The sequence below is a fragment of the Delphinapterus leucas genome, chromosome 2, assembly GCF_059928025.1.
Source record: "Delphinapterus leucas isolate spDelLeu-1000000601 "Yukka" chromosome 2, BTC_Dleu_Yukka2, whole genome shotgun sequence".
Lineage (NCBI taxonomy): Eukaryota > Metazoa > Chordata > Mammalia > Artiodactyla > Monodontidae > Delphinapterus > Delphinapterus leucas.
In genome coordinates this window covers 23,539,616-23,566,298 of record NC_143130.1, presented here as the reverse complement: position 1 = coordinate 23,566,298, position 26,683 = coordinate 23,539,616, and the positions used below count along the sequence as shown (strand labels likewise).

The following is a 26,683-nucleotide window of genomic DNA, read 5'->3' as shown; positions in this document are numbered from 1 at the left end:
TGCAGCCGCTGCTTCTGTTAGTTCTAAGTGTAATACAACGAAAAATCCCAGCATTATTCTGATGAGAAATTTTAGTAACATCCTTCTCCCTCAACCATCAGAGGACAGAGGGCTAGTTAACAAAGAGACCCAACCAAAATAACTGTACCTACCATCTCCTTGGAAATCCTGTACTTGGATTCACTACTCTAAAGGGAAGATGTTCTTATTTATCATTGGACAACTACTTTTCTCCTACCCGTTCATATTTATTCCAGTTTTCTCATAACTCACCATTACTTCATCTTTCCTTTCACACAGAAGTTTGGCTTGCTTATTCCTTTAGAGAAATAAGGTTTGTAAAAAGGCACTGATAATAATATTCATCTCATCTACCCTTAAGCGTCTTTCAGTTATTCTGTTGAGTAATTTCTTTTCCTCTCGATAAATCACTCATATACCTAAGATATTGGACGATGTGAGAAATAGATCCTATGACTCTGGAACAAAATGTTCAGTATTACGGAAATTATAGTACCCAGACATTCTAGACAAATTGTCCTTGAAAGTATAACTTTATGTAACATGTAAACTTTCTGACATTTAGGTAAATAACTCCCATATCATATGAATAGTCAATCACTTGACCAAAGTCAGACACGAGGAAATACTTATAATGAGCAAAGGAATAACTTAAGTGAAATATATTACATTTTAAACTTAAAAAGAGAGAGAAAAAGAGGCCCAAGTCACATAGCAATAGGATTTTATATAAAATATAAGTTAATGATAAGGGTTGTTTTTTTTTTTTAACTTGTTTGTTTTCTGTTTTTTTGTTTTAAATCTAAATCAGGGGTCAGCAAACTATGGCCGTGGGCCAGTCCATCCCACTGTCTGTTTTTTATGACTCACAAGCCAAGAATGTTTGAAAAAAAATTAAAAGAAGGATAACATTTTATGAACATGAAAATTATATGAAATTAAAAGTAATCTTTTATTGTCATAGCATAAGGATACATGGCTTATTCCTTGGCAATAATAATGGAAAAGAGATGGTAGATTTATATAAATGTGCCTTTACTTAGTTTGTATACAGCCGGGGGCGTGTAATGATGCTCTTTTGAAGTGGAATTAATGAGCAGACTCGCATTCAAATGGAGGAGTTTGAATAGTCTATGGGGAGGGGTTGTTTACTGCTAAAGAACAGGCAGAGAATAGTCTTTTGAAACTACAGGAAAAAGAAAAAGCTTTACAGGGTTCAAATTTTACACTCTCGTTGGAAGATCTTTAAGACAATATTTAGTTTCTAAATCTTATAAAGAAATTATGCCTTTGACCCATGATCCAGGAAGGTACTATGAGGTTAGATTATTTCCTCTATTCTCTATTATTGTCCCTTGAAGCCAGACAGAGGGCCCTTGTTTTCCGCTTCATTTAACGTGCCTGGAAACTGGATTCTAAAGGGTCTGTGGTCAGTCCAGTGCCTCCTTCTGATAGTGTTAAAACTCAGGGTGACTTTACAAGGACCTCACATTCCTTCAGTAGGTCTCCCAGTAATGGGGACCCAGAGTTCCTGTTAGTCTGTATTGAAGATGAAACTAAAATACTAACCCTGAAGTTACAATCTCAACATCCGTAGTTTGTGGGGGTGATGTGAATGGGGAGAAACAATACATTCAAATAAATCATTAAATAACTGAGTCTGGCCCAACAGTCAAGTTTTGCCTTGATGCCGAGAAAGCAGGTAGGTTTCAGCTTGCCCAGGAGCAGCACCTGGAGCCGTATTGATCAGGATTTTGAGGTCCCGCTGGACTTGGTGACAGAGAGTACAGTGCGTGTAATGTCCACTATGGGATGGGCAAGTGGCAGCACAGTCGCCATGTTATTTGTTATCCCAGTCTTACCATCCCTTTATTTTGAGCAAGTGTGGGAAAATTGGGCTAACTTTCGGCATTTGTTCATTTATTTATTTCTATGAAGGGTATAAATAGAGCAGAGTAACGTGAGGAAGGAAGTACCTTAGTGTGGGACTGTTTAGATAGGATTGTTGGGAAAGACATGGCAGAACATTAAATGTGTGGTTATATTTATAAAGCTCAAAATTCTGTTAAAGGAGCTTCTCATTAAAAAAGATAACTTTAGGTATTGGTAAAGTATTAAGAAAAAAGGTCAAGGTTTGTAAAGATTTGGGGGTGAATAATGGTAGTGCTTAGGGGGTTAAGCATTCTTTCCCCCTCACATTTCTCAAATGTATCTTTAATGCTGTCATCTCCCTGGCACTGGGGGGGCAGCTCTGTCCTTTTCTCCATCTGTTCCTTGGCTCTTCCGAGGGCAGAGTGGCTCTCCCGCCAGGGAGCGTTGGTCTGGTCGGTAGGGTTACTGTATTGGAGAAGTTGGGAGCTGGTCCTGCTCTCAGGACATTGCTGCCCTTATTCAGTGAGCTCACCAGGGAGGGGATAATGAATTGGGCTCCTCCAAAAATCCAGTAAGGCTCAGTTATTGTTCCAGTTAGATACTGTATTTGATCAAGTGACACAGAATCATTTATGGTACCTTTCATGAAAACAATATCATTATCATTAATAATCCTAAATTTTCTTTTGGCTGAGAGGTCACAATAAATATTCTCTTTCACAAGTTTAATCCTTTTCCCAAAATATGCAAATTATGCTGAGATACTTTTCAATGACCACTTTACTGCTGGAAATTACAGTTTTCTTTCTGCTAACATTTTATCACCACAGCTATGAGTATTATAATACTCATGGTATTATGTATTTCTTATAATTCAGGAAATTCTTTCATTAATCAAACCTCTTTTAACAGAGGTGCTGAAAATTGGACGCTTTTTTTTTTCATCTAAGTAATTCAGTTTTTTTATTGCAGTTTATAGAGTTTAGTTTATGCCTGGGAGGAGGCTTCTTAATACTTGTAATTTCTAAATTATATATGCTATAAAAATGGGAGCTAAAACTTTGCTCATTAATCTTGAAAAATAATGTTCAACCTTTAAAAATGTAAAATATGTACAGGTATTTGTTGTCTTTTTTGTGATCCAAACTTTTCTGATTAACTATTTTTGATAGGACAGCCAGAAATAGAGGGTACCATGGGCAATTACAAAAATAACCATTTAAAATATTTTTAAAGAAAGTAAGCGTTTTATATTTTTATGTAGCCACATTTCTCTGAAAGACATATAATAGGTGAAATGTGTATAGTGGTGTTTTAGTGACAAGTTCTTTAGAAAAATAATAGCAAATGATTTTTATCTCACTTTCTACATTTCTTCCTACACTTAAAATGTCGTTTATTCATATGTAGACTTTTTTCCAGTCTAAACAAATTTAAGGGTGACTTAAAGAGAGAACATAAAGACACTAGAAAATACTAGGAAACCAAGGCCAAGCAGAGGAAAAAGAAGCAAATGACTGCACATCAAATATGATTATGGCTTCCTGGCAATAAGTGCAGAGTGAAATGCAGTTTTAAAAAGGAAGGTACCTCCTAGTTTCTCAGGAGAGACAAAGTTTTTGAAGACACTAAATTTGAAATTTTATTTCCATAAGGAACCAGATGGCAAGAACACGTTTTTTTTATTTGACTGTTTCTTACACCAACCCCTGATCCAAGGATGTAACATAGACGCACACTCAGTGAAGGTGCCTCTATAAGGAGTCTTCCCTTCCCTAGTTGAAACACTTTCTCTTTGTATTAGTCAGGACTGTTGGTTGCAAGCAGCAGAAACCCTAATCAAACTAGCTCAAAGAAATTGGCTTTAGGCAAAGTGGTAACAAGGGTTCAAAAAGTGTCATTAAGACTCTGTTCACTTTCTTTTTCTCTGTCTAACCTCTGTGTGGTGGCAAAGATGGTGCAGATTGCTCTTGGCTGGTGTGGTTCTTAGTGCTCACAGGCTGAACTGCCCACCCCGCCTTTCACAGCATCTGCTGTGGGTTCCCATCTAGGAACCAGCCCCAGTGGGAGGGGGGAGAGCCCTGTTAGAAGGGGAAATGTTAGGTTCCAGAAGGAAAGAAGGACTCTCCTACCAGAATAAGGGATGAGGGGCAGGCAAAAACAATTGATATATTTTTATTTTATTTAGGGAAAGGCAATCAGATTCATATTTTTATAAAAGTATACTGAAGAGGCAGGGCAAGGAAGCTTATTCGTTAAAAAAAAAGATCCTTTAGAAATAAAGTTTAAGAACATTTCAGACCATCATCCTGTCAGATTTGGAAGGCCTTTTGTTCTTCTATTTTTAATTTGTTTCCCTACAGATAAAACTGTCTGCTTTGATTTTTTTTTAAAAAAAAGAGAGAGAGAAAGATTGAAAAGTGTTGATAGTTTTCTTTGTTTTGCCCTGGTTAACTTGCCACTGATACTGAAACATTTCATAGGTTATTTTGCCTATATTAGAAGCTAACTAACAAGAACAGTGACCCACCCCCCAAAAAAGTAAATAAATAAGAATAAAAATCTTGAGTGACTGTATTTAAAATTTATGGCAAATGACTTATTTTTAATGCTAGTGAAAGATGGTAACATTACAAATGAAACTTCCTAGCAGCTGAACAATGAGAACACAAATTGTGGGTGGTATACATTATTCTTGCTAACTTTTATACTTATAAATTCAACAGACCCAAACCCATATATCTCAGTTATAATTCCAAGAGGAAGCAGGTGGTTAAATTTTTTCTTACTCGGGTCTTCAGCCCTTTTCTGATTTTTCCAGACTAGGATATCTTAACCTCCGTACATCACTCTCTCATTTTTGCTGAGCTAAAGTTATGATGGAATCCCCAAGTTTAATTTCTTCGTCTGGCACATGATAGCTTGTTGGTTAACACGAAAGATGCAGTGTATTCAAGAGAAGAAAATAGTATGCTGTCAGAAAAACTGGCTTTAGGTTTTGGGAAATGTTTTTACTACCCAGTAAAACAACTGGAAAGATTATAATCAAAGCATTTCCATCTTACTTGTAAACAATTACAGCAGTCCTTACACGGATGCCACATTACAAGACTGGGGAAAATTTACTGGATTCCATTCTAATGCAATTAGAGCTAATTTTGTTCTTTAAATGAATAAAAGGTCAGCTAGTAAATCTAGCTTATCTTGAGTCCAGACTTCAATAAATTGTTTTATTTAATTTGTTGTAAAAGATCTTATCCTTAATGGGTCTAGGTCTTATTAGTTCACTTAGGTTTTAAAATATTTATGACCACCTTTTTAGATATGATTTGAATGATAGTTGGAAAGTTTCTCCCTGCAGTGTTATCAAGGCCCAAGATCACTAATTGAGTGAATATAGGAAGGTACTTAAGATTTGTTATCTAGACAAAGCTGATGCGGACTTCCAGAATTTAAATGTTCTTCAGCCTGTGACAGGCAGAGGTAATTTAGCTATATCATGGTAACCTTTTGGATACTATCTGACTATAATTTCCCCTAAAGATCTAACTACTCACACTTCTAGTGTTTAAAGAGAATGTATACCTACTGATGAGAATACTCTTGCTCTTACTGACAGCAACATAGGAAATTTAGATTCTTTGCATTCCGTTGCCCCCGTCTTTTTAGGGGCTGTAACGTTCAGATACTCACGTAGAAACTTTAGAGGCGTACTGTGATGCTTCTTCCTTCCTGTTGCCACTCCAGCCTTTGTAGCTCGTGAGATGGAAATTTGTGTCACTGCCCGACCTCTGTGATTTAGAACAGGGGTCCCCAACCCCCAGGCCACGGACCGGTACCAGTCCATGGCCTGTTAGGAGCTGGGCCGCACAGCAGGAGGTGAGCGGCGGGCGAGTGAGTGAAGCCCCATCTGCCACCCCCCGTCGCTTGAACCGACCCCCTCAACCCGCCCCCCACCCCCCATCTGTGGAAAAATTGTCTTCCGCAAAACCAGCCCCTGGTGCCAAAAAGGTTGGGAACCGCTCATTTAGAATATTGCAGCCTTTTTCAAATGTGGCTGCCGTAGTCTGAACACATGGGTTGGGTTGAGGGACATGTCACCGTGGGGACTGACTAGCTGCGTTACCCCATTTGGACTTACTCTTCTGGGTTCCAGAGCTGCATCTGTCCTCATGGCTTGTCCTCCAGGGTCCAGCAAGGAGCCCAGCATCCCTCCTGATCTTCAGGAGCAGCTCCTTCTCCATCCCCGCCTTTCCTGACCCCGCCCTCTCCCCCCCCCCACCCTGGAAGTTCTTTCCCTTCCTTATCTCTTCTCCTCTGTATCTTTCTCTCCTTCCTTCTGGTATCTTCCCTTCAGCCTTGGGTTCTACCATCCTAAACCTTCCCACCTTCACCAGCCTCCCCCTCTAGATGAGGGAAAGGCCATGTAACTTCCTCTTTTCATTCTCGCTTCTCAAAGCATATTCCTTGTATGTACTTTGCTCCAATGTTTTTTTCCAGCTTTATTCCTAAACTCCCTATGCTCTGGTTTCTGCCCTGGAGACTTTCCTGAAGCTTCTCATTAAGATGATTAAATGCATCCCAAGGCGGTGCTGCAGGCCTGTGACCTTCATCCTTCCTGCTTCTCAGATACCGTCGTTCCCACCAAGCCCTTTATGAAACTCTCTGTTCCTTGGTACTCTCTATTCTTGGTACTACGTGCATCTGATTCTCTTTCTCCATCGTTGCTCCTATCTTTCTTTGATCACTTTTTCTGTCTCTTCTTACCCTTGGCCTACTACTCCCTAAAGTTTCTTTTTCACTCTTTTCAAACTTAGGTGATGATGATTCCCAAATCTTTACTTCCAGCTCAGATTTCTCCCCAAAATGCAGACTAATCTGCCCAGTTACCTGCTAGAAAGTCTGGAAAGACCAGAGGCACCTCAGACATGGCCTTTCCAAATTGAATACACCATTATTTCCCCAACCTTGTACTCCTTATGCTTTTTATTTGTTGATGATGAGATCAGAGCCTCCATTTTCAAGCTGCCTTAGTTTCTAGAGTAACTTGAAATTAGACAAATACACTCTGGCTGGGAGAATTGGGAGATTTTATTTATGTCATATCACCAGATGGGACATCTGAAAATTAAGACATGAATGTCTCCCAGCTCCAAAAGTGTTGTTTTGAACAAAACTTAAGGAAAGAGAAAGACCCTTTCCTGTGAGGTCTCCTTTGAATGTCACCTGAACTCTTATACCTCCCAGTCACCATCTTCAAATTTGGGTCCTTCCTCCTTGTCTAGACTCAAGTAGTCATCAGCACCAGAGGAGGAAAGATGTTGATGCCTATTCACAGGCCTCTGGAACTGCCCCCGCCCCCCCAACACCAGGCAAAGATGCCTTTGGCTTGGAAACACAAATGCCCTTAGCTACTGGAGCTATTTTGCCTCCTAGAGAGAATAACAGATTTTTCAGTTTTCCACTTTTCAAATCAAGTACCCAGCGCCAATCACCCTACACCCATCTGAGCTCTAAGCTCTACCCTCTAACTGTAAAAGCTCCAGCATCACAGAAACCCAAGGCAGGGGGATACCTCCTTCCCTTCCTCCCAACCCCTCACCCACCCGACAACCAACCAGTCCCCAGCCCCTCCCTGCCTTACCGACAATATTTGTCAATTCCTTACCCTCTTCTCCTTTCCTGCTGCCTCTCAGAACTGTTCTCCATACTTAGTCCCTCCAGACAATCTGTCCAGAACGCTTATGCTTTATACGTTGTGGCGCTTCCAAACTGCTTGCGGTTTCCCATGCAGAACAGGATGCTTTGCATCTTCATTCCTTTTCTCAGGTTGTCCCATCCGCCTCAAATGCCTCCACCCCCCTGCCTCTTCATGGGAGTCACTCATCTTCATCTTTTAAAACTGTCAGTTGTCATTAGGGAAAGTGATCACAGCCCACCTTCCCACCCCTACCCCAGGCTAGCCATCCTTCTGCCAAGTGCCCAGAATACACTGTTTTCATCCAGATTGTTCAACTTCGTATGCTTTATCGATCTACCTTTATGTGACTGTCTTCCCCCGTTTCTTGGAAATTGAGGGTGTGCCCCATTCACCTTGAACCCAGCCACCCAAGGGTAGGAGACGTAGTAGACGGGTGATAAATATTTGTTGAGATGGATTCACGGACTGAAACAGTCTCTCATCTGTTGAACCATAGCACTGATTTTCACTCTGTTTGAACAAGCTTTCATAGATTTGAAGTGGCATCAAAATAAAGTTTAATTTAGTTACTTTTCCAGAATGGCTGTAACATTAGGAGTTGGTTTTATCAAGTAAAAACCCCTTAAGTGGGCCCGTGAGCCATGGCCACTGAGCCTGCGCGTCCGGAGCCTGTGCTCCGCAACGGGAGAGGCCACAACAGTGAGAAAAAAAAAAACCCTTAAGTAAGAGGGCTGAAGGGGATAGAGGAAGCTTACTCTTAGCCCTGGAGTACAATGGGAAGGCTACGTTTGGTCTTGAAATCTTCTGTCAGAGATTGCTTCTCCTTCCTAAACTGTGACTCTTGGTATTCTGCCTAACTTTAGAGGTCCTTTGAATAATAAGAGGATGCTGAAAATAAGTTGCTTAAAGGAATTGGAAGATCCTACAGATGGAGTGACTAAGTTTCCAAATGTGTTTTATTAAATAATGTAAAGTTGGTCATTCTGTAGTCTATGTAAAAGGGAAATGTGGATTTTTTTAAAGACTTGCATTATCTATCTAGTAACAGATGCACCTCTCATATACTCTAGATAGATGAAAAATGACACCCCTCAATATGAATCTACTTTTCTTTGAACTGGGAGTAGCTTTTCTCCCAGAGCACACTCACTGATTGCCCATCTTTGGCTCTCTATGCCGTATGTACTTAGGATTTTAATCATTTACTTCTGCTTCTTTAGTCCACAAAGGTGAAAAAACATATATGTGTGTGTATACATCTCTGTATACATCACATGCTATAAGTATATATATATTTTTTTCCATGCTATTTACTGAGGAAGATAAAAATTCATGTAAAGCATGGTGATTTTTGGTGAAGACACAGCAGCTATTATCAAATTTTAATATATTTTGAAGTAGTAGTGTTGGGTTTTCCAAGCATGACTTCAGTAATAACTGAATATTATAACACTACAGTGAGATACAAATCTTAATCACAATCCTGTTCATTTTTCAGGTTCACTGAATATCATCTTACTGCTTTTAATGTTTTCAAATAACTGGGATGTTATTTAATCCTAAAATGAATGAATGAATGAGTGAAGGTTTATCTTTTATGGTTAACTTGCAACTTTAGCATATGTTCATGTAAAAGCATCTCATCCTCCTCTGTAGACTCCAGGCTCAGAGAGTATTAAAAGTGAAGTTTCGGGGCTTCCCTGGTGGCGCAGTTGTTGAGAGTCCGCCTGCCGATGCAGGGGACACGGGTTCGTGCCCCGGTCCGGGAAGATCCCACATGCCGCGGAGCCGCTGGGCCCGTGAGCCATGGCCGCTGAGCCTGTGCGTCCGGAGCCCGTGCTCCACAACGGGAGAGGCCACAACAGTGAGAGGCCTGCGTACCGCAAAAAAAAAAAAAAAAAAAGTGAAGTTTCATCAGTGTTGAATGTTCAGTTTAATTTGGTTTTGCTTTTTCCTACTAAATGTACCCTTTCTTTGCTGGAGAGAAGCAGAAGCTTTTCTAAAATCACAAAATCTTTTAGAAGTTCTGACTCCAGGGAATTTGGTTTTTGAAAAGAACCCTGACAGTGCTCTAGACAACACCCTCATGGTTTTACATTTTTTAAAAATTGTTTTGCATTTGAAAAGTACTAATTTTGATTATATACATAGTAAAACTGTGTCGAAGGAGATACACTTGTGCAAATGGTAAATTTGAATCAGGTGTTGGTTCTTCTCTCAGGAACGTAGATGTAAACAATCATAATAGAGGTAGAAAGTGTTCAAGTCTATAAGAGATACATCTCAGATGATACAGAAGTTCAAGGTGATTGCTTCCAGCAAGGAAGGATCAGAAAAGACTTGGGTGGAGCAGAGTCTGAGGAGGTCCAAAGTGCTGACCTCCTAAAGTCACCTGAAATAATTCTGTGTGTGTGGTTGTGTCACCAACAAGATATGCATTGAGGTTCCTTCCTTTCCATTTATTTTTGACTTGTAGGCAATTTTATGAATTTAATTTTCTGAATATGTAAGACATTTACTTGCCCCCAAAGTTGAAACTATGTAATATGTTCAGAGACGTCTTGCTTTCCGCCCTTTCCCTCTACCTTTATCCTCCTCGACCTATAGCTTACCATCTTTATTTCTTTTCTTAAATTATCCTTTTGTAAATCTGTTTGCAAAAATGAAGAAGTATGCATTATTTATTATTTATCTAAGTATTCATGCCCTTTTAGGGTATTTTACAGATTTTGAACATTTGACAATAGAAGTCTAATCATTTGGGTATCTTCTTTGGAAATGAAGATTCTACAGTGGCTATATTTTCCTCTAATTACTTCATGCAATCTGTTTCATTTTTCAAATAAGTCATGCCTGAATTAAAAGACAAAATGTTTGCTACTTGGTATGTACTTGGGCTATGACAGGATAAGATGATGTAAATATTCAAGAGGCAATTGAATCCAGGCAAATGGAATTAAATCCATTTACAGTTATGTGCTAATTATATGAATGCTGAAAGTCGAGCTGTGAGGATCAAGAAGAATAAGGATAATGATTGATTTGAAGAATCAACATAGCACTGATTCTCATAATTGTCTTTGTTATTTGTTCCTTTTGATCACATGTGAAATATGGAAATGACTGTGTTACACTTTGGCATTTTAAGTACCGATGCTCTAAAATATAATTTCTCCTAAATTCTGAATTTTTGTTTATGTACCTAAATGCGATAAATTAAATACTTGGTATATTAATTTTATATTCCCACATATAACAAATGACCCCAAAACTTAGCAGCTAAAGCAATAAACGTGCTACTTCCTAGTTTCCCGTGGGTCAGGAATTCGGGTGGTCCTGACTCCAGTCTCCGTCAGGCTGCTGCCCAGGGCTTCAGTCACTGGAAGGCCTCACCAGGGCTGGAGAATGCACTGCGGGCTCACACATGGCTGTTGGCAGGAGGCCTCAGTTACTGGTCACATGGGTCTCGTCCTAAGGCAGCTGCAGTGTCCTCATGACTTAGCTTCTGAGTTCCGCAGAGCAACTGATCCAAAAGAGAGCAAGGCAGAAGCTGCAGTGTCTCTTATGACCTAGCTCGGATGTCACACACAGTTGTTTTCATGATATCCTGTTAGCTGTCCAAGTCAGAGCCCACCCGGGCTGCGAGGACACTCCACCAGGGTGGGAGGAGGCTGCCTGACATGCTTGGGCTTAGTATTTCCGGGACTTTTGCAAGAAAAGTAAGAGAGCAAAACTGTGATGTTTTAGATAACCACAGACACAATGATCCGGTTTTATAGTAATATATAGTGAAATCTTAGTTTACAATACAACATGGGAATCTGTTTCATGTGTATCTCAAAAGGTGCATGGTATTTCTGAGATTGATCAAAGTTCTAAATCTGAAGAAAATCAAGTTGTGGCTTGAATATGTGTGTGTGTGTGTGTGTGTGTGTGTGTGTGTGTGTGTGTACGTATATATATATTTTTTTAATCAAAGTGGGTTTTCTCCCAGACATCAAAGAACTTCCCTGTTGAGAAGTTTATATAACATTCATGGAGGTGCTTACAGTAGTCTTTACCTATGGCATCGTTTTGTCACCATTTAAAAATGGCTGTTGGCTTTTGAGGCAAGTAAGTGAGCCACGTGAGGGAACTTTTGAACTTTGTGCAGCTCAGTAGCCAGTCATACGGACTTTGATAACTTTGATGGCCGGCTTCACAGTGTTTGCACACAATCGCTGACTAATGAGGATCATTAAACTCCCCATGTAGACGTATCCAAATGGTGTTTGCCTCTAACCTCCGAGCCTCTGTGTGGCTGGAGAGGTGAGGACGGGCCCTTTGTTGACTTGTCAAGCTGTTGAGTTTGCATTACAGGCCAGGCAGCGCATGACCCACTCTATTTATTTCAGTGTTTTGTGCTGGGGAAACAGGTAAAGAAATCCTGCCAAAAATCCTCCTTCTGCATGTTTTTATGAATAACACCAGTGTTTATAGCAGCTAGAGCCCTCTGATCAAATCCTCCAAAAGATGTAATGTTAGCAGCATGGAGCCATTGTGGGACCCAGCTGTGGGCGGTGTTGGTTACTCTGAAGACATTGCTAATTCAACAGAGAGCTCTGGAGGAGAGCTTACTATTGCAGTTAAAGAGGAGGGAAAGTGCCACTAACGGAAAGAAGTACAGAGAAAGTGCTGTTTAGAAGTAGGAAACAATAAAGATCGGTGGTGGAGGCCAATAGGAACCCAAAATTATTTTTACAATGATCATATTAGGTTGAGTAATGATAGCTTATCTCACAAGTGATGAGAAATTATATCATGTGATACTGTTTATGTATTTTTTCTGTAATGTTCAAAAGTAAAGAGATAATAAAAGAATTGTTCTCAAAATTGTGCCTCCAGTTACCACAAAAGCAACTGAGCAGCTAGAATCAAATAACTTTCAAACTCTGTGAATTTTCTGGTGAAATTCAAAAGAGTTGGGAAAGACAAGTCACTTTAGAGCCCATATAATACCAATCTAACCTCTTGGAGGCAGAAAATTAGGACGTGTTTTGTCTCATCAACACTGAGTTACCCACTTATATTTTTTTTCCTTTTGCTACTCAGAAAATTTGAATGAGAAATATAAGTATATAAATCAATACGTAGCAAATTTAAAGGGGAAATTTAATTGAACTGGAGGAATATTTGGCATTTTGGAAGGGTTACCTTTATTATGAGTTATTTTCATTAAAAGACCATTTCTCTGAGTTGAAAAATAAGATTTGTACAAGTAGGTATTTCTGAGATTTCAGGTACTGCCCCATAAATTGATCAACAGTCTGTTTACGTCCATTGGCTGCACTGCTAATGCTAAACCATTTTCATGGGCACCATTCACAGACCTTGTAGGAAAGGGAAAAATCTAAGAAGAATGGAGAATGAAACGGGATTGAGAAAGAGTCAGGCAAGGCAAATAATATTCATTATGGGTTTGGTATGGCTTAAAACAACTTAAAAGCATTTCACATAAAGTAATGAAACCTTCATGATGTGTTTGTATCTTGCATTGGTGTCGTGATCATTCTTGGTCTAAGAATGAGTACACAGATGAGGGATTAGAATCCATGTTGGCAAATAGAAACCTCAGTGGCCTTGGGACTCATTGAGTAGTGTGGAAGGAAGGTAGGCAGGAAGGAAAGAATAGAGGAAACTGACCTATTTTTAAATATTTTAAACAGGCAAAAAATATTCAAAAGTAAAATAATTATTCTATAGGAGCATTCTTCCTGTAATATTAGGCATTAAACATATTAAAGTTGATGAATATGTATCAAGACACTGTGTCTAATACTGCAGATAATTCAAAGACAAGTAAGATAGTACATACCTTACTCCTAAGGAATATACCACCTAATGTGAGTGATAAAGACAGATATGCACACAGTTAGGATACAGAGCAGCCATGGATATTGTATATATATATATATTTTTTGATATTGTATATTTTTGAGAAGGCCCAAGACTGTTATTTCAAAGAAAATACCTGAGAGCGTTTGTTATAGATGATAAAATTCAAGCTTTTATGTGAAAGTTAGAATTTTGGAAAACATATCATTACAAATTGACAGCTCAACAATTTAAGAAGTTTTTGATGAGATGATGGTAACACCAACAAATACGATTTTTTTAATATTATATAACGTATAAATATTTGAAAGATCTGCATAATTCAGTGAACCAATATTCCAGATCACCAGTGCATGATGTTATAAAATCATGCATTGGTAAAATATCTATTCAAAGTGCCAGACAGATCAATGGACTTTAATATAACAGAGTATGAAAAGCTTATTGATATGGTTTTAGATTGCACATTGCAACTAACTTGTAGGAAACTGCCACTTGCTTTTCATTTTAAAAAATGCTACCTGTTAACGTGTAACGGGTTTGTTATTGTTATCTTTAAATGAACTCTCTAATTATTTTTAAATTTCTCAGTTTCAATTTTTAATATGGTAAGTATTGGCAGATATACTGCACATAAACAAAAGTTCTTTATGTTTCTCATTAATTTTTAGATTGTAAAGGGATCCTAGGACCAAAAAATTTGGGAATTGCTACTTTAGAATTTCTTTTAGCAAGGGTCCACTGGTGGCAAATTCTCAGATTTTGCTTGCCAGAAAATGTCTTTATTTCATCCTATTCCCTTTTTTTTTGCCGTACGAGGGCCTTTCACTGTTGTGGCCTCTCCCGTTGTGGAGCACAGGCTCCAGACGCGCAGGCTCAGCGGCCATGGCTCACGGGCCCAGCTGCTCCGCGGCATGTGGGGTCTTCCCGGACTGGGGCACGAACCTGTATCCCCTGCATTGGCAGGCAGACTCTCAACCACTGTGCCACCAGGGAAGCCCCTCATCCTATTCTTGAAAGATGTTTTTGAAGACAAAATTTATTTGCCTTTAGCATATTGAAGATGTTATTCCACTGTCTTCTAGATTTTAGCATTGCTGTTGAGCAATCAGCTGTCACCTGTTTCCTCTTTGAAAGTAATTGTCCTTTTTTCCTTTGGGCTCTTTTCAGACTTTTCTCTTTGCCTGTGATATTTTATCTTTTCACTCTGATGTGTGTATGTATAGATTTCTTTTTATTTATCTTGCCTGGGATTTGTTGGGCTTCTTAAGTCTGTGGATTAGTATCTTTCATCAGTTCTGTAAAAGTCAGATATTCTATGTTAACATTTTACCTCTGTTTCATTCTCTTTCTAGAATTTAGATTAAACAGTACTAATTAGACCTTTTTATTGTATTTTCTTTGCCACTCCAGGCTACATTCTACATAATTTCTTCTGTTCTATTCAGTTTATACTTCTCCCATCCACTGAGTTTTAAATTTCAGTTACTGTACTTTCCATTTCTATAAGGTCTGTTTGGATCTTTTCAAATCTGCTAGATAACTCTGTGTAACCTCCTATTACTTGCAGATAATTTCCAGTTTTGCCTTTGATTTTTTTAAACACTGTAAGCAGAGTTGTTTTGTAGTTGATAATTGTAGTATCTGCGGTCTTTATGGGTCTCTTTATACTGTCTGTTATTTCTTCTGGTTCTCCCTGTTGCAGCCTTGCTTCCTTATATGTTTATCTTTGATTCTGTGCTGCTTTTTTCCTTAAATAATTGTCTGTATTAATAATATGAAGCCTAGATTTTAAGTTACTTCCTTTCAAGATGATTAGTGCTGGGTACCTAGGTGCATTACAAGTCCAAATTACTTTAAATATGTTGTCCTGGACCACCAGAGTTGAGAATTCATGAGATCTGATTCATTCTTACCTAATTGGTATAGCCTGTTGGGAGTCCTTAATGTGGGGAGGGAGTTCTATTAGACTTTCCACTTTGACAGGTCCTGGGCTTTGAAACCTGTCCCCTGTATCAAAACCAAAGATCCGATTCACCTTATACAAATGCCCTCAGAGTGAAACATCTGTGTTCTACTTAACTCTCTGGGTTCCTGCTTTTCCTTTAGTTTTGGTTCCAGCACCCTTATTTTATTTTATTTTATTTTATTGTTAATATCTTTATTGGAGTATAATTGCTTTACAATGTTATGTTAGTTTCTGTTGTACAACAAAGTGAATCAGCTATAAGTATACATATATCCCCATATCTCCTCCCTCTTGAGCTTCCCTTCCACCCTCCCTATCCCACCCCTCTAGGTGGTCACAAAGCATCGAGCTGATCTCCCTGTGCCATGCAGCAGCTTCCCACTAGCCGTCCATTTTACATCTGGTAGTGTATATATGTCAGTGCTACTCTCTCACTTCGTCCCAGCTTCCCCTTCCCTGCCTGTGTCCTCAAGTCCATTCTGTACATCTGCATCTTTATTCCTTCCCTGCCACTAGGTTCATCAGTACCATTTTTTCAGATTCCATATATGTGCATTAGCATACGCCAGCACCCATATTTTAAACCATTATGGGAAACTGCCTCCCAGAACAGTGTTTTTCAATTTTAGTCTGACCATAAGAATAAGGAGTCGCTTGCCCTATGGATCTAAATGCCATAGTAATAACTTGGACCTCTCATCTTACATGTAAGGCAAACCTCACTCAGTAAGCACAGACAGAGCAGAGTGTAGTTGTTAAGATCACGGGCTCTGAAATCAGGCTGCCTGGGTTTAAATCCTGGCTCTGTCTGTGAACTTGCGCAAGGTACTTAATCTCTGTGCCTTGGTTTCTTCCTCTACAAAAGGAGGATAATATCAGCCCTTGTTACTTCATTTGGTGGTTATGAGGGTCAAGTGAGATAGGCAAGTAAACATTCAGCAGGTGCCGGCATGCACTTGGCTTTCCAGCACTCACAACAGCTGGGAACTTGGTTACTGCTGGATCAATATTCACTATGAATTACATTAAGCATCTATGGAGTGTCTCCTGGACAAACAGCCCATGTTAAATTCTCTTGGTCTTTGGCTACATTCGAGTTAGGAAGGTGATCACACTCGCGTGAAACAAGTGGAGAGCAAGTAACAGCACTATTTATTTGCTTGTATAATGATGGAATTTTTGAAATACTGTTTTGTAGTCTTCTGCTCAGAATAGCAAAGAATTGGTGCTTTGTAGGGGAGGTGTTTTTCTAAACAAGAACTTTGAGAAAGAGGCCCTGTGTGGATTGGTCATGACAATGCTGAGCATGACATAAGCAGTGGCCATGACACTTCACATTTGTACATAGTTCTTGACGTGTTCCTCCCTATTCAGTTTCTCACCATAGCCCTCACAGGCAGCTATCTTTATTTATACTTTGTTGATCAGAAAAGCAAGGTCTAGGAAGGTCAGTGTGGGATGGTAGGAAGAGGTAGGTCAGTGCAGCCTATTTTAGAGAACAGCTCCGGATTCCTAATAAAGGTGAAACTTTATGTCTAGGAATATAGCCCAGGGAGATTCATCACCATATTTACAAGTTAACATGTAACATTTACAAGGTGATACATACAGTCAGTAGGGCAATGGGCAAAAACCCTTTGACTTATTCATACTATGGAATACTATATAGTAATTAAAATAATATATACCGATAAATCAAGAGCATAAAACTAAGTGGGCAACTAGTAAACAAATAAGTTCTAGGGATCTGATACACAGCATGGAGATGATAGTCAACAATACTGTATTAACAAATGTCAAGGTTGCAGGAGACTAGATCCAAACAGTTCCCTTCAAAAAAAGAAATGATAATTACGTGGTGTGATAAAGGTATTAGCTAAGGCCACTGCAGTAATCATTTTGCAGTTTACAAATGTGTCAGGCTAACACATTGTGCAAACTTACACAATGTTGATTATATCTCAGTTACAAAAAAAAACTAGGTGAGGAAAGCTAGTTGCAAACGATAAATATAGTGTGAATTGTTTATATACTTGAAACACGTAAAACAGTGGTATGATATGCATTGTTTAAGGGTATCTGCAAAGGCAGAAAAAGTTCAAAGAACAAAAATTTAGAAACACAGCTCCCGGCTGGAGGACAGTGGTTCCTTCTGGAGGAGGGAGGGAGGGAGGGAGACCAGAAGCAAATATGTTTTCTCTAAACTTGAGGTGATATCCTTTTTTCCCCTCAAATAAAGGCACTTTGTAAAAAGAAGAGTTTTAGGATGAAATAGACCTCGGTTCTAAGCCTGCCACCCATTTACCCAAATTCCTTTCTCTCTCTAATCCTGTTTCCTCATCTGTAAAACGGGGTCACTGTAACTTCTTTGAAGTTGTGAGGACTAGATGAGGTGATGTATGGAAAGCACCTAGTGTAACTTCAGCTGCTTAGAGGCGCACAGTAACTAGTACTTTTATTTTTTTATTTTTTATTTTTTTTAACAGCTTTATTGGAGTATAATTGCTTTACAATGGTATGTTAGTTTCTGCTTTATAACAAAGTGAATCAGCTATACATATACATATGTTCCCATATCTCTTCCCTCTTGCATCTCCCTGCCTCCCACCCTCTCTATCCCACCCCTCCAGGTGGTCACAAAGCACCGAGCTGATCTCCCTGTGCTATGTGGCTGCTTCCCACTAGCTATCTGTTTTACATTTGGTAGTGTATATATGTCCATGCCACTCTCTCACTTTGTCACAGCTCACCCTTCCCCCTCCCCGTATCCTCAAGTCCATCCTCTAGTAGGTCTGTGTCTTTATTCCTATCTTGCCCCTAGTTTCTTCATGACTTTTTTTTTTTTTAGATTCCATATATATGTGTCAGCATACGGTATTTGTTTTTCTCTTTCTGACTCTAGGTCCATCCACCTCACTACAAATAACTCAATTTCGTTTCTTTTTATGGCTGAGTAATATTCCGTTGTATATATGTGCCACATCTTCTTTATCCATTCATCTGTCAATGGGCACTTAGGTTGCTTCCATGTCCTGGCTATTGTAAATAGAGCTGCAGTGAACATTGTGGTACATGACTCTTTTTGAATTATGGTTTTCTCAGGGTATATGCCCAGTAGTGGGATTGCTGGGTCGTATGGTAGTTCTATTTTTAGTTTTTTAAGGAACCTCCATACTGTTCTCCATAGTGACTGTATCAATTTACATTCCCACCAACAGCGCAAGAGGGTTCCCTTTTCTCCACACCCTCTCCAGCATTTATTGTTTCTAGATTATTTGATGATGGCCATTCTGACTGGTGTGAGGTGATCCCTCATTGTAGTTTTGATTTGCATTTCTCTAATGATTAGTGATGTTGACCACCCTTTCATGCGTTTGTTGGCAATCTGTATATCTTCTTTGGAGAAATGTCTATTTAGGTCTTCTGCCCATTTTTGGATTGGGTTCTTTGTTTTTTTGATATTGAGCTGCATGAGCTGCTTATAAATTTTGGAGATTAATCCTTTGTCAGTTGCTTCATTTGCAAATATTTTCTCCCATTCTGAGGGTTGTCTTTTCGTCTTGTTTATGGGTTCCTTTGCTGTGCAAAAGCTTTTAAGTTTCATTAGGTCCCATTTGTTTATTTTTGTTTTTATTTCCATTTCTCTAGGAAGTGGGTCAAAAAGGATCTTGCTGTGATTTATGTCATAGAGTGTTCTGCCTATGTTTTCCTCTAAGTTTGATAGTGTCTGGCCTTACATTTAGGTCTTTAATCCATTTTGAGTTTATTTTTGTGTGAGGTATTAGGGAGTGTTCTAATTTCATTCTTTTACATGTAGCTGTCCAGTTTTCCCAGCACCACTTATTGAAGAGGCTGTCTTTTCTCCATTGTATATTCTTGCCTCCTTTAACTTTTACTTTTAAACGACTTACCCCAGGTCACATGCTGGCCTGTGGAAGACGTAGGGTTTGAACTCAGATATCCTGGCTCTGAGCCTAGTTCTTCTTCCCCGGCATGGGTTCTGTGGGTAAGACAGTATTAATGAAGAGACAGAGCAGCACGCAGCTCTAATCACGACTTGGCGACCTCACCAGGGAAGGAGCTGGAGCCTCACCCCCCGCTGCCTGACATCTCGGCCAGCCGTGACCAAGCAAGTGGAGAAGCAGGTTGCGGAAGGGCCTTAACCCTGAGCTCCATCGCTCTCTGGACTCTCCAAAAAGTCTTTTGCTGCTAGAAGAACCAAGTGATTGTGCGATCATGTTTTTAGCTACCTGGCTTGACTCAGCTATGTGTTTTGACTTTTCCTTTTCTCTCTTTTGTTGACAGTGTCATCAGCAAAGTGGTCCCAGCCCCCGAGGCTAAGCCGGCACCTTCTCTGAACAGACCCAAGACGCCGCCGCCCATGCCGGCCCCCGCCCCTGTCCCCGTGCACGTCACCCCCGCCCCCGTGCCTTTGCCCCTTCTGGCCCCGGCCAGCACGCCCCTCACCGGGATGCCCGCTCCGGCCCCCGCAGCCTCGGGATCTGCCAGTTCCAAAGCCCCCGTCCGGAGTGTGGTCACGGAGACGGTCAGCACTTACGTGGTGCGCTACTTTCTATTTTTTGGAGTATTTAAGAAACAGCCACTTAAGAGCTCACTCTTTCCTCATGAAAATGTTTTCAATTAAAAATGCAGTGTCAGATGAATCATTATTGAACTTCAGAGGCAATTCTTTATGACTGGAAAGGCATTTTCATTGCACTTTCAAGCTTTCAGCTGAAAAGTATTGTTAGGATGTTTGCATACTTAGTCTCCATAAATAATGTCAGAGCATTGTTCTTCTTTATTCGGCATTGTTTTGGAAGATGACTATATACCTATACACAGCACAATCAGTGTATAAATATAGAGGTGAATAGTGATAGTTAAACCCCTCATTGACTTTCTTGATCAAGCAGTGATTCACTTAAGAGTATAATTTGTGTGATATACACACGTCTGATGGGCCAGCTGCTCTTTCTGGGCAGCAGCACTAATTATAGTAACTCATTGGCTAAGGTCCAGAACATACCAGGGCCTGCAGAGTGAATGGAAATGAACTTTTAGACACAGAGCTTCCTGAGTCCAAGCCTGTCTTCAGGTGGAAAAACTCACCTTGATGAATGAGTTCGCACGGTTCCCATTTTTTACGTGTTCTCCCCATACTTACTAGTATCAGATCTTACTCAAGCCCTGAATTCAATCAAGTAATAAAGCGCTTACATAAATATGTTCTTTGAGCTCTGTAGAGTGACACATAAACAGGCAACAAAAAGATATCAGGCACATAGAGGTCCTAGCTGAGCTGACACAGCCGAGATCACCAAGTATGTGGACTGAGACCTGTCAGCCTAGTGGCGGTTCGGGTCCTTCTGAATAGATGGGACTGGAGGGTGGCAGGGTCAGACTCCTGCTGCTGTTGTTGTAAATCGTGCAAGTATTACATCTCTAAAGGCATTTGGGAAGGAAATTTCAATGAATCATTAAGTATTTGAGGCACTATAATGATAGGAAGGATAAGAAGAAAATCTCAAAAATCTTCAGAGAGGATATAAAGACATGAAATGTTAACAGGAAGAAAAATATTGGCCATTCAAGACAAAAATAGAAGACATGATACAAAAATCTGTGATCGTCAAATCAGTCCATTCAAGGACCAGTTGCTACAGGTGTTTAATTGAGGCCGCATCACCCCAAGATGGGTTAATCAGGGAGGATTTTACACTTAATCTCCTCGGCCTCCATTTCTTCAGGTGTAATTAGGGGGTTGATAGACTAGGTGGTCACTGATTTCTGATTCTCCAGTGGATTTTTGAGTTAACTCCCTGGTGATGGATCAGATTTGCATAGACAACATGGATGAAAAGCCTTCTGTCTCCTCAGAGACACTTTGTAGACAGAAGACAAAATGTGTGAATTGAAGGAAAGACACAGGCTATACAGCAAAAGGGCTGATTCTGTCACTGCCCAATCTGTGACATTGGAACTGTCACTGACATTCCCTTAGCTCCAGTCTCCCCATTTCTAACCTAGCCAAGCGTTGTTTTAGGATGATGAAACCAAGTAAGACATTTGAAAGAACTTAGTAAACCGTGAAGGGCTGGGCGTTAGTTATTATGGATGCTGTGGCAGATTTCTCATGTCACAGGGTCACGGCCTCCTAATTTCAAGAAAGGTCAGCCAGCAGCAGGACTGGCCATGCATGTCAGCTTCAGGGCCCAGGGCGCTGGGCCAGCCTTCAAGACAGCTGGCACGTGCTAACTGGTGGTCTCTCCCCTTGAAACTAGAGAGGGCCGAGTCAGGGCTGTAGCTGCCCACAGATTTGTTTAGGAAGCCTTCACATCACCATCCTCTGCCTCTGTAGAGACTGTTTTGAGAATGGTCCGCCCTAAAATAGCGCATCAGTGGGATGAAATACCTCTGCCCCCCGTACACCCATCACACACACAGAAAGCCATCTCTCCTGCACATCTAGTCAGTGTTGTATTTTAAAGTACCAGAAGAGACTATAGCTTGCAAAATAAACTGAATGAAATTATATGCTGTGTGATTGGAAAAACTTTAGAAAATTATCATTCCTGGTTTTGAATGCCCGTCATAGAATTGTTTCTTCCAAATCGGTCTTGTTCATGTGGAACTTGACGAAGTTGTTCAGTTAGGGATGCTTCTTATTTGGAACTGCTAAGTTAAGTAAAGCAAAGTTCAGAGCACAGCATTATTTGTTGCAAAATAACATGAAAATGTGTGGCTCTTTGGCCTCCCGCGCGTCCCTTATTTCATTTGCCCTTTAGTTGATTGTACTTTACTGAAAATGTCATAAAGGGAATGGAAAGTTACTTAGTAACAACCCTTTTATATCCTTGATCTTATCAGCTAGTTCAGGAGAAGGGTTTGGCTAATAAGTAATAAGGCGATACATGCACATTGGCCGTATTTATTAATTCCAGGCCTGTGAATGCGATGGAGGAAACAACATTGAGTTGAGCTCAATAGCTTTCAAAAATATTCGTCATTACTTCCATGAAAACCCTAGTCATTCAGGATTTGTGTGTTTACAGTATTTCTTTAGATAAAAGTGGCTGTAGGTCATATTGCTTACAGAAATGATTATAAAATGCTTTGTTTTTATGACTTACAAAAGAGAGTTTAAAATATTCATTAGAAATGTCTTGGGAGTTCCCTGGTGGCCTAGTGGTTAGGATTCTGGGCCTTCACTGCCGGGCCCTGGGTTCAATCCCTGGTCGGGAACTGGGGTCCCGCAAGCCAAGGGCCAAAAAAACGAAAAAGCAATGTCTTATCATTGAACACTTAGTAGCCATTTGCTTTTTCAGGTGATCCCAGGATAGTGATGACCATGATCACAGCTTTACTAAATTGTTAACTACTGGGTTTTTTGTTTTTGTTTTTAGTTTAATCTGTCCGTGTATTAGCTTCACAGTGTGAAGTAATGATCCTTATTGTGCCCTTTTTTGGATACTTCCTCCTCAAAGCATCTCTGTTTTGCTCCCTCCCCTGCAACCCCAGATCCGAGACGAATGGGGGAACCAGATCTGGATCTGTCCCGGCTGCAACAAGCCCGATGACGGGAGCCCCATGATTGGCTGTGATGATTGTGACGACTGGTACCACTGGTGAGTCCCCATCGTGGCCCTGGGGGGAGGGGCTCTGCACACGGGGTGTGGGGGTACCTCTGGCCCGTCCTGGCTTTTCTTCCAGGGCAGTTCCTCTCCGGAGAGCAGTGTATGGAGCAGAATCACTGCCAAGAGAAAGGCGTTCATGTGAATTGCAAAAATCACGAGTCTTTGGACTATCATTATTCAGCCTAAATTCCAAATGTGTTGCTTAGCTTATGTATCCTCCTGCTTTAACAAAGGAAAAGGAGCTAGAGGGGGTTCCCTTTCCTTTCTTGCCAGTCGTTTTCTGTAGCAGCTGCAGTGCTTGATGGCAACGCTAAGGGAACCCCCGTAAACGTGTCACACAGTGCAGAAGTGAGGGGACAGCTTGTGTGGTTTCTGCGCCTCTTCAGCGCCCCCCCAAAACCGAAGAAACACCATCGAAATGCATGCAAACAGCCTTCCCATTTTATCTTGAAAATATCAGATATAAAAAGATAGGAGTCCACTTAGTCACGTGCTATATGATATCTCTGAGATAAAAACAAAGCCGTGGCTCAGAAGCATTAGACTATTTCTGGCTGAAAGGATGAATGAGCTAATTAATTTCTCCAGCGGGGCCTGGAGAGGGGCTTTGTGTAAGGTGATCACCCACACGCCCAGCAGTAGCGCAGCATCCGTCAGAGCTATGTGACTTGGATTTCTGGTAAATACACCACAGACTTAGGACATTATTTAATGACTTGAAATTCTTTAAAAACACAGGAAAAGAATGTGTGGATAAATAAAGCTTGTTTGTCTGAAGCCTTTTCTTCCTTGGTAACCATGCAGGCCCTGCGTCGGAATAATGGCCGCGCCCCCAGAAGAGATGCAGTGGTTCTGTCCCAAGTGTGCCAACAAAAAGAAGGATAAAAAGCACAAAAAGAGGAAGCACCGGGCGCACTGACACCCCGGGGGCCCCTGTCCTGACGCCTCGGGGGAGGTGCTGTGACCCCGCCTCCGTGTCACCTCCCACCATGTACCTGCAGGTTATGAACCTCGCAAGCCTGAGGACAGAAACACACCACCCACAGGGATTTTCCTTCTGGAACACCCCGGCCCGGGGCCACATGGTCGTGACCGAAGGAAAGCTCACGTGGAGGCGGGCACCGGGGCCACCTTGCCTCCGTTTTCTATTACCAGTGACAAGTATTACTAATAAAAAGACCATAATCTTCCCTTTCGATTTTCTTGATTCTCTCCAGGGCCTTTTCCTTAAGGTGTTAGATGAGAAGTGGCTTGTGGCCTGCCTTGACCGTGACCGAGGGTGACGTTGGTAGTCTGTCTGCGCCTCCAGCCTCCTTCCCTCTCTAGTGAGATAATCATAGTCACATAAAAGAACACTCCAGGTGGAGTGTCGGTAAATATTTTTGTGATGAAAAATATATGAAGCTTCCCCTCCCTCCCTGTTTTTAGTACTAACATGTAAAATGTTCAGGCTTTTTGTGAAATACCTTATATTTTTTAAGAAAAAGGTTTCTATCATGTCCTGTTGGCTTTTGTGCAAATTATTTTTGTTGACTCTCACCTATTTTCTTTCTCTGTTGCCTCCCGACTCTGCCCATTTCTCTAAACTGCTGGTGTTCTTCTCACAGCTTATCCATTTCATCAACTTGTATAAAAACTCTTTGGACCAGGAGATCTCCCCTAATGTAAATAATAAATATTTATGAAGTAGTTATTTTTAAAAAATTTTTATCGTGTTTAATTCTGGCTTTCTCTGAAATCTGCTGTGATTTCAGCCATGTCTGTAATTACTGCTGTACATAAGCAAAGAAGGCTAGAAGAAAAGAGCCATGCGTAGTTCAAAGTTACCTACCTTGAGCTGAACCCATGCAGTACCCAAAACACTGGGGGAAAGGACCCGAGCAGTTGGAAGGAAAACAAGGCAATTTAAATCTGTGGTTTATGATTTGAAATTGTTTTGTTATCTCTTGTTTCTGTAAATTTCTTTGACTTCCTTTTGTTTCAAAGGACATGTAGATTCCCTGAAAGTTAAAAAAAAAAGAAATATATATATATATATATATATATATATATATATATACTGTAGCATTTTGTGTTTATATTGTTTTATTTCTGCAAATCTGTTCATTGATATTGTGGTTTAAGGCTGAAATGAAGTATATTATGAAATTTTTTTTAAAGAAAACTCATCAAATTTCAGGGTATCACAAAACTTTATTATATTACTATACTGCCCACTATTTATTATATGTTATAGATGTCTGAGAGATAAACCAAATATTTTATTTTTAATGTAAAACATCAAATTTAATTTTATTAGCATATTTTAGCAACTTTGGAATAAATATGGACTTTTACTTGATTTTGAAGTAATCCCAACTTGGGCCAGTGTAATGGATATCTTGAATACTAGAATATGGGCTTTGAACCTAATACAAATATATTAATAGAAATTGTGATTTTTTTAAATGCCAAGTAAATTGATATTAGTGTATGAATCATATTTTAAAACATATTATGTGGTTAGAGAAATGAGGCTTTCTGCCATGAATGTTAAATTGCAAATCAGTGGAAATGGAGTCACCCTTTCAAGACTGCAGTATTTCATTGCCCTCCTTGTTCTAGAAGTCAAAGTTTTTCTATCCCTACAAAGAAACAAAGCATCTATGTTGAGACACGTGTTTTTTGTTCTATTAATTTGAGATCATCCTAAATACTTTATACAATATTTTCACATGCACAAATCTACCCATTAGTGCTTTTTGGAGAGGGATGGGGGTGGGGAAGTGCAAAATAAAGATTATTGGCTATTTCATAGTTTGCTTTTCCATTTTCTTTATTTAGGATTTAGTTCCTCGAGGCATGGTCAGTGTATCTGACGTTGCCATGTCTAAGTGACCTGGTCATGCCACTGAAATAAGAATGGAGGTGCCGATATATAACCTTCCCCCAATCCTACTGTCTGAGAGACTTCAGCCCAAATGACACTGAAGGAATTTCAATCAGTTTGTTGTCCCTTGCTATTTCATGGTTGCTTTCCTAAATCCAGTTCATGATTTTATAAATGGCCTTTGCAATAATAAAACCAAAGAATCATTTTCAGGGGGCTGGAGAGCTCAAGGGATTAGTAATGGAATACAGAGCCTTTCACCTCTAGGTCAGTGAGTTGAATCCAGTTCAGGTCACCAGAGACCCAAAGTTGTTGCCGCCTTCTGACTGTTCAGTGGCCTGTATGAAATGGGCTGGTGGTCTTAGTCTCTACTGGATGCCTGTCCGTACACCAACCAAAGGGAGTCTGAGAAACCACAAAAGGAAATGTGGATTAGAAAATGAAACCCTGGTGTTCCAAAGCAAAGTTAGAAAGTTGGGCAAAATCATCCTCCATAAAGTCACACTGAAGAAAAAGAGAGTAATCGCAAATGCCACAGACATCACAAAGAGACTGGAGATTAATTCACTTGGCCTAATGAAGTTGAACTAAACAGGGAAAGGAAAAACCTGTATTGGACCAGAGGGGAGAGGGTTACATTGGGAAAGATGACAGTTTAATTGGGAGAAAACCTTGAGGGGACCCACGCAAGAAGAAGGAAGTGCGTTTTGACTTTTGAGGGAGAAGGAAATCATAGAGCA

General features: G+C 40.2%; 1 protein-coding gene across 1 annotated transcript in view; it reads left to right on the top strand.

Annotated features, from left to right (window-relative positions):
• The window catches only part of TAF3 (TATA-box binding protein associated factor 3), a 153,258-nt gene extending 126,785 nt beyond the window's left edge, over window positions 1–26,473 (top strand). Inside the window, exons 5-7 of the mRNA XM_022580267.2 lie at window positions 19,743–19,998; window positions 22,959–23,065; window positions 23,879–26,473. Of these exons, the coding sequence (XP_022435975.1) occupies window positions 19,743–19,998; window positions 22,959–23,065; window positions 23,879–23,993 (478 nt within the window). The 3' untranslated portion in view covers window positions 23,994–26,473. The remainder of the gene's footprint in view (window positions 1–19,742; window positions 19,999–22,958; window positions 23,066–23,878) is intronic.
• The last annotated feature ends 210 nt before the right edge of the window (window positions 26,474–26,683 follow it).